The sequence below is a fragment of the Cricetulus griseus genome, chromosome 2, assembly GCF_003668045.3.
Source record: "Cricetulus griseus strain 17A/GY chromosome 2, alternate assembly CriGri-PICRH-1.0, whole genome shotgun sequence".
Taxonomy (NCBI): Eukaryota; Metazoa; Chordata; class Mammalia; order Rodentia; family Cricetidae; genus Cricetulus; species Cricetulus griseus.
This window is the reverse complement of record NC_048595.1, coordinates 341,895,720-341,907,914: the sequence shown is the minus strand read 5'-3', so window position 1 is coordinate 341,907,914 and position 12,195 is coordinate 341,895,720. Positions and strand designations below refer to the sequence as shown.

General features: G+C 37.0%; 1 protein-coding gene across 18 annotated transcripts in view; it reads right to left on the bottom strand.

Annotated features, from left to right (window-relative positions):
- The window catches only part of Cplane1 (ciliogenesis and planar polarity effector 1), a 99,234-nt gene that overhangs the window by 75,554 nt on the left and 11,485 nt on the right, over positions 1-12,195 (bottom strand). For 16 of the 18 annotated variants that reach the window (XR_004768559.1, XR_003482447.2, XR_003482448.2 and 13 more), the window contains 8 exons: positions 11,740-11,843; positions 10,382-10,564; positions 7,243-7,492; positions 6,951-7,103; positions 6,052-6,806; positions 4,952-5,160; positions 4,675-4,755; positions 542-706 (listed from right to left, as the gene is read on the bottom strand). Coding sequence is in view for 15 of the 18 variants with exons in the window: in XM_027401316.2 (XP_027257117.1) it covers positions 542-706; positions 4,675-4,755; positions 4,952-5,160; positions 6,052-6,806; positions 6,951-7,103; positions 7,243-7,492; positions 10,382-10,564; positions 11,740-11,843 (1,900 nt within the window). In the remaining 3 variants the exon portion in view is untranslated. Of the gene's footprint in view, positions 1-541; positions 707-4,674; positions 4,756-4,951; positions 5,161-6,051; positions 6,807-6,950; positions 7,104-7,242; positions 7,493-9,132; positions 9,666-10,381; positions 10,565-11,739; positions 11,844-12,195 lie in introns of those variants that run through there. The other 2 variants (XM_027401325.2, XM_027401327.2) reach the window with 2 other exon arrangements.

Genomic DNA, 12,195 nt, shown 5'->3' with positions numbered 1-12,195 from the left:
GAGATAACCTTTGCAAGGAACTAGGAAGCAAGTGAACTTGTTTTGACTCCTTGAGAGAAGTAACTTTAATGACTTCTTAGATAAATCTCAAAGAACAGCTGTGCTGTAACTGAGACGCTGACATGTAAAACCCACATAGAATAACAGTCACTGTAAAGGCAGGACAATTTTTACGTATGAACTATTTTTTCTCTAATATTAATGCTACTAAGCCAGTGGGTTAGCACATGCCTATAATCCCAGCACTCATGAGGCTCAGGCCAGCAAGGGGCTAGTTACTGAGTACCAAGAAAATCAGAGAGAAACACAGCACGACCCTGTTTCAAAATAAAAAAAAACAAGCCAGGTAGTGGTGGCACACATCTTTAATCCCAGCATTTGAGAGCCAGAGGCAGGCAGATCTCTGTGAGTTCAAGGCCAGCCTGTTCCACAAAGTGAGTTCTAGGACAGTCAGGGCTATTTACACAAAGAAATTCTGTCTCAGAAAACCATGATAGATAGACAGACAGATTTATAGACAGACAGATTTTAAAAAGCATACCTGAGCAATCTTTATTGTCTTTTACAGGTAACTGGGACCAGCTGAGTATTTCTCTTACTAGGTGATCACATAATCCTTGAGCATCGTTCAAATTATAGCGGTAGAGGTGACAGTACAAGAGAGAGAGATAGTACCGCAACTGAAGAAAGCACATCCTTCTTCCTCCTAAAACAGCAAAGAGTTAAACTGATAAGCATGGTACCAAGGGACTGCTCTCTGGCTAGTGCCACAGACAGGTTTTTTTTTTTAAAAAAAAAAAAAAAAAAAAAAAAAAAAGACTTATTTATTATGTATTCTGTCTCCATATGTCCCTGCAGGCCAGAAGAGGGCACCAGATCTTATAACGGATGGTTGTGAGCCATCATGTGGTTGCTGGGATTTGAACTCAGGACCTCTGGAAGAGCAAGAGCAGCCAGTGCTCTTAACCTCTGAGCCATCTCTCCAGCCCCCCAGACAGATTGTTTTGTTTGTTTGTTTGTTTGTTTTTTGGTAACTGTTTTATACTTCAATAAAGGATTTATTTAAAAACAGGGCAGCAATTGGACATGGTGGTGCATGCCTTGAATCCAGTACTCAGAGGCACATGCAGGAGGATTTCTCAGTTTGAGGTCAGCCTTGTCTTCAGAGAGTTCTAGGCTAGACAGGACTACAAAGTGAGATCTGATCTCAAAAAAATAAAAATAAATAAAGCAAGTCAACAATACTTAGGTCTTTTCATTTTAAATTCTATTTTGTTTTCTTTTGGTAGATCCTGAGATGACAGCTAAAGAGATGCAAATTCTCACCATTGGACACAAAGGTCTTCTATTGATTTCTATCTCCAGTTCTGAGTGAAAGAACTTCAATTTTATTTGGGATTACTACAATAAGCCCCTCATGTGAACCAAGACATAATATTGTGCAAATATTACAGAATGCCTGCTTACAGGAGTTAACTCAGTTAGGCAGTGCACCTTCCCCCCATCCTTTTCACTTTCCACGTCAATGGTCAATTGCATAAATGTGATAGCTGGAGCACAGGCCCACAAAATGCCTTATTATTATTAGAGCAGAAGAGCTAAAGGAGCCTGAGCCCTTGGAGGTGGCCACAGGAACACCAGATCAGCTGAGTGCCAAATTCTGGTCCATTCCTAAAGCACTTTCTTTGAAGCTATTGTTAGTCCATCATTAGAAACCACACCCATGGCAATAGTTATAAAATATAAAATATATAGTTATAAAATGCCCACAGTGGACTCATTAAGGAAACTGTTTCCATCTAAAACTTCCTAACTCACTGAATCCTTCTCCTTTATCCAGTTAACCAAGTCTTAAAACTGAATTACATTAAACTTTTCTCACAAATCTACTCAACCACAATTTCCATTAATCAAACTTGCTATGTGTCTGGTAAACATAAACTACATTCCATGTGGCTTTGGTTCACTCTCTTCATCTGAGTAATGACCTTGCTTCTATGTACAAACACAACCCTCCATCTACAAATGTATCAAAGGGACGTTACTAAATGAACTATTATACATAAATATTATACATAATTATACATGAATATTATACATAATTATACATTATGTATAACTATTATACATAATGAACTATTATGCATACTATTATATATGTATATTATACATATACATAAGGTGTTCCTGATGTATACAGGGTTCGTTCCCAATCAAACCATCATAAATAGACAATATCATAAATCAAAAAAGCATTTAAGTCAGCTGAAAAGATAGGTCAACATTAAAGAGCAGTTGCTACTCTTGCAAAGGACCTTGGATGGGTTCCTATCACCCACATAAAACCTCACAACACTCTGTAACTCTAGTCCCAGGGGATCTAACACCTTCTTCTGGTCTCCATAGGTATCAGGCATATACATAGTGCACAGACATACATGTAAAACTCTCATACATATAAAATAAAAATAAATAAATCTTTTTAAAATGCAATTATATACATAACCTCCCAAACTTCACAGTACACCATGGAATATCAGTTGCTACCCTTGTGATGACACAGCTGACAAGAAGCTGAGACACTGCTGCTCTTCAGCATTGCATACAGTGGTGATTTGAATAGGAATGCTCCCCCCTCCCCCGGGCTCAAGTGTTTGAATGCTTGGCCCAGAGGGAGTGATACTATTAAGAGGTATGGCCCTGTTGGAGTAAGTGTGTCACTGTAGGAACAGGCTTTTGAGGTCTCATATGCTCAGGCTATGCCCAGTGTGGTACAGAGTATCCTTCTGCTTGCTGTGGATCAAGATGTAGAACTGTAGTCTCCTTCTCCAGCACCATGTCTGCTTGCACACCACCATGTCCCACCATGATGATCATGGACAAAACCTTGAAACTGTAAGCAAGCCCCAATTAAATGTTTCCTTTATACGAGTTGCCATGGCCATGGTATCTTCTCAGCAATAAAACCCTAAGACACATTCTTCACATAGCATTACTTCTAGTTCAGGAAAAATTGAATACATATGGCTTTCAGGCCATCACAAAGTTTAAAAGTTTAAGTTAAACTATGATAAATCAGGAACCTTCTGTATGTATTTGAATAATCTTTTCCTTATAAAATGTGTCTTGGGCCAATAAGATGGCTCTATAGGCAAAGGTGCTTGCCACCAAGCCTGACAACTTGAATTTAAGCCCCAGTTCCCACATGGAGGTGGGAGAGAGCTACAAGTCATTCTCTGACTTCCACAGGTATGCTGTAGCAAATGTGTATCCCTCCATACAAATAAATAAATGTAGTTTTAAAATACAGCCTGTAATCCCAGCACTCAGGAGGCAGAGGTAGGCAGAACTCTGAATTCAAGGGCAACCTGGTCTACATAGTAAGTTCCAGGCCAGCAAGAGCTATAAAGTGACACCATATTTTTGTTTTTGTTTGTTTGTTTGTTTTTTAATCTTACCTGATCCTACTGTCTTTTCACTCCATACAAGATCTTCCTTCATTCCTGTTCCCTGCACCATTATTGGCCTACCACCAATATTATTACATAAGCAAATCACATATTTGCACTTTGCCATTTTTTTTTTTTTACTTTTGCAGGCTTTTGGTTTCTCCAGATCCCAGAAACTTGTGACACCTTTTATGGTGTGACTCAGTTGACATAACTTATTTAGGATCTAAACACATGAAGAATGTATATCCTCTGTTAAACCAGGATTTCTCTGTGTAGCCCTGGCTGTCCTCAAACTCACAGAGATAAGTCTACCTCTGTCCCAAGTGCTGGGATTAAAGGATGTGCCACTACCACCCAGCTCCGTCCAGTTTCAACTCAACTTAAAATATCAGCCTCTCCATGGTTCTCTGGTGCTGATCCTTCAGGCTTAGACCGTGGAGAGGGGTGCTCTTCTTGTGCTCCCAGCCCACACAAGTGACTGTAACAAAAGGTCAGCTTTTGGTATCTCTAGTGCCTGTGCATAGCTGGGCTACAGCATGCACTGACAAAACACGAGTAGATGAAAAAGGGAAATGTGCAAAGCTAACAGTCAGAAAACAAATGTAAAGCCCGGGGCTCTGACCAGGCAGTAACTATACTCAGGCCAGGTACAGAGCTGCCACCTAGGAACTTTTATCATCTCAGTCACACCTGCCCTATATCATCAAAGACGTCATCAGTTTCTGGAACCTACAGTCCTATGTCATTACAAAATCCCCATCCAAATCATACTCAACTCCAACTCTCTGTTCAACCTAAAACTCTCTAATCTCTTAAAGGCCAGAAGGCTTAACTCTATGGTTCTCTTAATGTCTGTAGGAAGGAGGCAGAATATTTGATGTATAGTTTCCCATTAGTATCTGTGGTGTCTTTAAAAGGAAAACACATGTTCAAGATAAATCTCATTTCTTACCCATTTAACATTCAACTGCAGGTTTTATCATTAAACAAGGTAGGGGTGGGGTGTGTAGGAAACTTAACTAGAGATCATTGAAAAGATTTTAAAATCAAGAATAACTTAAAATACAGTACAGTGTTTCTGACAGTCAAGTTCCCTACAATCTGCATCTTACTGAACAGTAAGATAGCATGAACACTCTGAGGTTAAATATTTGTAATTTATGCAGAATATTAATTTATATTCTTACCAATATAGTGTTACTTGTTTTTAAGCATCCCTTACCTTTCTCTTGGGTTTCTTGTAGAGCTTTCTTCCAGAGATGAACTGATTTTTCATATGATCCTAACAGAAAGCACTCTTCACCTAAGGGTGATTTTACCCAACAATTAGTTACAGATGATTACATTACTTTTGTTTACTTAGTTTTAAAATTCAATAGATACAACTCTAGCCTGAAATTATTCTGAAAATCAGGTAGTGCAACTCATTTTGAAAAACCAAAGCCCAGTTAATCATTTCACATACCCAAGGAGTTAGAAACTGCTTATACAATACTGACCATTGATAGGTGTAAGTTCTAAGGCTTGATTCAAGCTATCCCCAGCCATCTGCAAGTTAGTCTGTAGATGACATAACAGAGTCTTGACAAAAGATATTTCATGTGTTATATTTTCAGTTAACTGGATGTCACCATCAGGAATTCTTTGGCTTAACTGTGCTCCATACCATAAAGTTTGTTTGTACAATAGTCTCCAAAGAGCAATCAATCTGTGCACAAAATTAGATAATTGTCAAAACCAAATTCAGTGAGTAATGACAAGTTTAGCTACATTCAGAAGCAACATACTGACCCAGTTAATAATCATAGTTCAGTGGTAAATTCATATAAGGACAAGATTTTCACAAATGTTTTATGAACCTGTATGTATTTTTCTTTTTTTTTTAGTAGTAAACCATAATAAATTTTTTTCTATGTGTTATTTTGTGTTATTTCTTTCTCTCCAACTCCTCCCTCCCCTACTCCTCCCCCCCACCCCAACCTACCCCCCACCCCATCCACTCTCCAATACTTTAATTGTGTACATTCAAGATCATTATGGCTGCCCAAGACCAAAGAAAAAAAAGTGTGTGCTTTCTAATGTTTGGGAAAAAAACCTGAAACAATTTTTGATTGACACATAAAATTAATATATAGAAAAAAATTTACATAGAGAGGCTGGAGAGATGCCTCAGGAGTTAAGAACATTTGTTCCTCTTCCAGAGAACCTGAATTTACAGCTCAGCACAACATTGGGCAGCTCACAACTGCTTCCATCTTCATCTCCAGAGCATCCAATGCCCTCTTCTGCCCTCCACGGCAGCGCCACCCCCCCATACATACACATAAATTAAAACAAAAAAATAAATGTTTAAAAATCATATAGCTATATCAGGGATAATCTATTATTCTGAATCAGACACTTATACATTTTTTAAAGTAACATTTTAATGCTGGGATCCAAATTGTTACAAAGTTTCCCTCTGGAGTGAGAAAGTATTCTGGGATTATTACTAACAGTTTAAAACCTTATAAACATACTAAAAACTACCAAATTATACACTTCTTACTATAGCATTAGAAAGTCAATGTGGTTTTAGTAATAGAATTACTATTCATACCTGTGACTTGGCTTTTGAACAAGATTTGTGACTTGAGGACAAATCTTCCAAGGTGAGTCCCAGGACCAACTTTCCCTCAAAGCTGAAAAAATAGGGACCATTAGTGAGTCCATCTCAGCTGTCTTCCTTCCATCAGCTGATGCTGAAATGGCCTCAGGCTGAAGTTTGCAGATGCCATCTAAATGGTCAGCAACCACTCGGAGTAAAGAAAGGCAGGCTAAAAGTTTCTCTGAGAAGAGCCCATTTTTTTGTTGCTGAGTCAAAAAAAGCTTTACAGTATTTGAGGTCAGCTTTATCAAATGGCCCACATCTTGTTTGTACCTCAAATCCCAATAATGGACTGATAGACACTGATGGAAAAGTTGAAAGACACAAAGGACCCACGTATTATGCTTCAGACTCTCATTTAAAAACAGGTCAGATTTCGGCAAAGGACATTTTATAAACTGAAGAACATAGAAAAAGTGAGTGATGCAAAGTACTGTGTAATTTAACATCAAGTTTTTTTCTGTTACATTTTTTGAAATTCCTATAGTCCACGCTGCAAGTAGTTTTTTCTGGATACAATGTAGTTCTGCAGTAGTTCTGTCTGTCTCCTTGGAATCATCCTTTGCATGAACTGTATCAAACATAGTTGCAAATTCCAATCTTCCTTCCTTGATAATGCTAAACCGTAGATCTTTTCTTTGGTTACAAAAAGGAAATGAGCTGTTTGGAAATTGTTCAACTTCATTAGCTTCTTCTCCTTCAGAATCCTAAACACGAGGGGAAAAATTATATTTAATACCATTCAAGCCTTATGCATAGGATCACTGTATTGTTCTCAAATTTCTATTTCCTAACAACAGCAACAAAATCAATGAATTTCTTAGATAAAATCAGTATGTACTAATAAGTACCTGAACATCTGTAGTTTCACTTAACTTCATTGTTTCTTCTTCCTGTAGAAATCTGGGGACAGTGCGATGTACTGAACCTTCCTTTCCTTGACGCTTTAACAGGCTAGACCTTAAGGAATCCAGTGATCGCAAGTTCAGCCCTTTGTGCTTTGGCTATGGGAAGAAAGACATGATTTCCAAGCACAAAATTTTATCTGTAATTCTAAAGCAATTAAAACTTCTAGTGTCAAAAGGACTAATATTACTGTTGGTACAGTTTTAACTTTGAAAGGAATACCAAAAGGCACTGTACCTTAGATAGCATCATACTTTGGTATGCTTCCTCAAGCCTCTGGGTTGAATCAATTAGCAAGGACCTCATGAGCGCTGTTGGAGTCTGGTCATCAAGGAACCGAAGGGATGTGACCATATATCCATCAGAAATAATGAGGTAAGGTAGCCGTGAGTGTGCTTTTATAGAAAACCTCTGTCTCAGAGGGTCACTATCAGAAGCTGATGAATCTACAGGATTATTTGAATCTTGAAATGTAAACTGCTGTGGTCTAGCAAACAAACATGAAAAGCCAATAATCAGCAAGAGAAGGATCTTAAAGGAAGTAATCGTATTATTCAAAATAAATGGCAAAGAAACCACATAGAATGATGAGAAAGCAAGCAGATGAAACAGACATGAAACCATTAAGTTTGTATAATTGACTTGCAGGAAATACAACAGTAACCAAAACATGTCTATACATGTTTCTATTTTTTCCTAGATTTATTTATTATGACATTTATTATGCTTTGTTTTGGTTTTTGTTTTGTTTTGGTTTGGTTTTTCGAGACAGGGTTTCTCTGTGTAGCTTTGGAGCCTATCCTGGCACTCGCTCTGGAGACAGGCTGGCCTCGAACTCACAGAGATCCACCTGCCTCTGCCTCCTGAGTGCTGGGTTTAAAGGTGTGAGCCACCAATGCCCGGCTTTGTTTTGTTTTTAATTATATGCAACCTGTTTAAGAATTATAGCATCTTACTTTTATTATTAAAGAATTGAGTAGCTGGCTTTCCTCCTAAAATATGTAAATAGAGGAATAGAATTATAAGAATTAGAATTGGTACAATTGTTACAAAGGAGTTAAAAATAGGACATTTAGAGAATATAATGGTGACATTTTATGAGTTTAAAACTAAATGTCTCTCACATAAATACGTCATAATTCTATATTGGACTCTGATCACACAATTTATAAAACATCTAATGTTTTTGTTTTGTAAATATAAAAGGAGACATATTAGTATATTACAATTTTTTAGACTATAGAACTGTTAAAATACAGATTGGGAGATCTGGTTGATAAAGCATTTGCCTACTGTGTGCAAGGCCCTTAGTCTGACCTCTAGAATTGCAGAAAAGCAATTGAGGATGCCCAATCTATAGATCTCAACTATAGATTGCTTTTCATTAGCTAAATGTCCCACAATAGGTTAATTAGAGAAATGTAAGGAACCATTAAAAAACAGTGATACTGCAGACTGCATCAGTCTATAGAAAGGAAAGTGACGTGGGTATGTCCTTGATTGTGTTTAGCAAAATAACAAGGCCTAATTTTTAGTGACAGATAAATGCTACTAGGAAACTGTAATTTTGTGCAGTGAAAGTATTTTCTTTTATTCTCTTTACCCTAAGGTTAATTGTTTTTTATTTTATGTGTATGTAGTTTTGACAGCATAAACGTCAGTGCATACAATTTCCATGAGACCAGAGGGGGGTTACCCACTGAACTCAGTGAGTAAAAACACTTGCCACACAAGCCTGACATGTTAAGGTGGAAGCACTGAATTGCTTCCACATGTACACAGGGGCATACTGGTGCCCACACACACATCATAAACACTCACTCATACACACAAAATATTAAAATAAAATAAAAATTTAAAAATTAGTTAAAAAATAAACACATTTCATGTAATTTATCATATTTGAAAGAAACTAGCATATTACTATTATTATAAATACAAAATGAGTATCTTTAATGTTTAGAAGACAATACCCTAAGATGGTAATTGTTATCCTTGAGGATTAGAAGTCTAAGAATCATTTTTATACCATTTAATAATGTGTCGTGGTTTTCAAATTTTATTTTTTGAAATAATGAACATCTATCAGAAAAGAGAAACCAGTTAGAAAAGCCTTAAAATACTAACTTTAAAGGAGAATGTGAGGAAATTCCAGTAGATACAAATTAAGGACCAAAATCCATCCTCAGCACCCACATGGAGGTTCATGATGTCTGTGTGTGACTCGAGTCCCAGAGGATCTATCACCCTCATCTGGCCTCCTTGGGCACAGAATGCACAATATTCAGATATACATGCAAGCAAATACTCATACACATAAAATAAAAGATGAAGGTCAAAAAAAAAAGAAAAAACAAACCAAAAAACCTACAACTTTGACTGCAGGAATCAACAGTTTTCTCCTAGCATTAATCCTAGTTCTTGTGGCTAGAGAGATGACTCAGCAGTTAAGAACTTTTTCCTGCCCTACCAGAAGGCTGGAGTTTGATTCCCAGCAACCATGTCAGTCACAACCATCAGCTCCAGGAGCACCTAAGGCCTCTAGCCTCCACTAGCACTGCACCCACTTCCACACACAATTTTTAAGACTAATTTTTTGTTTGTTTTTGTATTTTTGTTTTTGTTTTTTTCAAGACATGTTTTCTCTGTGTAGCCCTAGCTATCCTGGAACTAGCTCTGTAGACCAGGCTAGCCTCTAAGTCAGAGATCCACCTGCCTCTACCTCCTGAGGGCTGGGATTAAAGGTGTGAATTAATTTTTAAAATAGCTCTCTATATACATCTAGCTATATACAGTAAATAAAGTTACTCAGCACTTATTTTATATGAGAACCACATATAATAATGCAGATTTACTTCATTTCCTCATTCCTATAAGACAATTACTGTCATCTTCATTTCACAAGAAAAGAACAATGTATTCATGTATACAATTAGGAAATATAAAAACTAGTATTTGAAACTTGATTTGTCTAACTAAAATTAAAATCCAAATATGGCTAAACTTTTCATTCTATTAGTAACAGTTTTTGTCCTTTGAAAAAATATGTTAATTTTGAGTTACTAAGTGCTACACTTTTAAAATAATGTCATGTTTTATTATCTTTTATAGTAAAGATAAGTTTTCAGTACTATTAAATATTTAAATAACTTTATACTTACATAGTCACAATGTCAAATTTTCACCAGGATTAAGCCACAAAAAGAAATAGGAAGAAAACTATAAATAATTAGGAAGAGATAAGAAACAGATATTGACATGATAGACTCACAGTAAAAAAAAAAATTTGGAGATGAAATTTTTTTGTAAAAACACACAATAAAATTAATCACCAAAGAAAATAAGTTCTGTAAATAAAACAATTCAAATGTCTCACCTATATGTTATTAGTGGATGAAGAGGAATAAACTCAGCTGGCCCAAATTCTATAGAGCAACCAAGTGTAACTAGTGTTAGCAATTCACCTAAGCAGGTCAATAAAACCAGGGAGCCACGTTTTAGCACACAAGCCAGAAAAAGACTGTCATGTGTCCAGCTGATGTCACCTACCCAATATGACCTAGAAAGAGCAAATGACAGTTTTAGAAAGGACTGGTTAGTAGGCTACTGTCACATAAATTTTGTTAATTTTACTTTTTAGGGGAAAAAAGGCTTACTTATATCTACTCCAACAATATTCCAATTAGAAGTTTACTCAGATTTATAAACAATTCAGAAATGAAAAAATTCCCAAAATTCTCAAAAAGTTAGTCAGCATCTTTTTTCAAGACAGGGTTTCTCTGTGTAATAGCCCTTGCTGTCCTGGATCTTGCTTTGTAGACCAGGCCTTGAACTTACAGAGATCTGCCTGACTATCTCACCAGTGCTGGGATTAAAGGCTCTTGCACCACGGCCCCACTGTACTTGGTAAATTCTAAAAGTTGCTTTATATAAAGAAAGTATGAAATACTTTTAAAAGAAGGGTAGAGTAGAAAATATACAAATGTATTTTCTTCTTCACTGTTTTTTTCTATCTTCTTAGGAATAGAATTTGAGTAGGTAGAGCAAAATGAAGTTTTGTAAGGGAAGGTAAGATGAAAACTTGAGAGGGGAGACCATCATTCATTCAGGAAGGCTGGGGTATTCATAGATTTTTTTTTTTTTTTTTTTTTTTTTTTTTTTTTTTGGTTTTTCGAGACAGGGTTTCTCTGTGTAGCTTTGGAGCCTATCCTGGCACTCGCTCTGGAGACCAGGCTGGCCTCGAACTCACAGAGATCCGCCTGCCTCTGCCTCCCGAGTGCTGGGATTAAAGGCGTACACCACCAACGCCTGGCCGGTATTCATAGATTTTAAACACCACATTCGTGGTGATTTTTGGAAAGCAAATGAGCTATAAGATGTATACAAGTACGCAAGTGGTGGCACACGCTTTTAACACCAGCACTCGGGAGGCAGAGACAGGCAGATCTCTGTGAGTTCCAGGGCAGGCTCCAAAGCTACACAGAGAAAGAGAAACCCTGTCTCAAAACAAAACAAGAAAGTAAATGACATTCTTTATCTAAATATTATCTTTTTTTTAAATTTGTTTGTTTGTTTGTTTTTGCTTTTGTTTTTTGAGACAGGGTTTCTCTGTGACTTTGGAGGCTGTCCTGGAACTAGCTCTTATAGACCAGGTTGCTAAATATTATCTTTATGTAATTAGTAGAGCATCAAACTTCAATAACTGTCCTCAGAGATAAGCACATGAGTTCTTACCTGCTAAGTGTAGCTGGGACCACAGGATTCTTGTTACTACATCCTTTAAGACCACCACAGAGAGTAACAAAATTCAGTGTGTTTATAAATAGTAACTGAGTTGCCTAGAAGGGTGAAAACATGACATAACCAATACCATTACCTTCTGTGTGCATAATTTCCTAGAGGCTGAAAGAGCTGTCATTATACTAACAAAGGAAGTCATCGTTCTATGCCAAGCAGTACTGATGACAGCCCTTTACTCTTAAACTGTTCAGAGTAGCCATGCACTTGAAATCCTCCCACCCCAGCCCTGCCAACAGCTGGGATTAGCGCACATGCCCTCCTTTTCTTTTATCTTTTCACTTCTTACTTTGTTTTGTTGCATTTTTGACAAGGTTTTGCTATGTAACCCAGGCTGATCTTGAACTCAATTGCCCCAGTGTGCAAAATGCTGGGATTACCAGCATTTGTCAC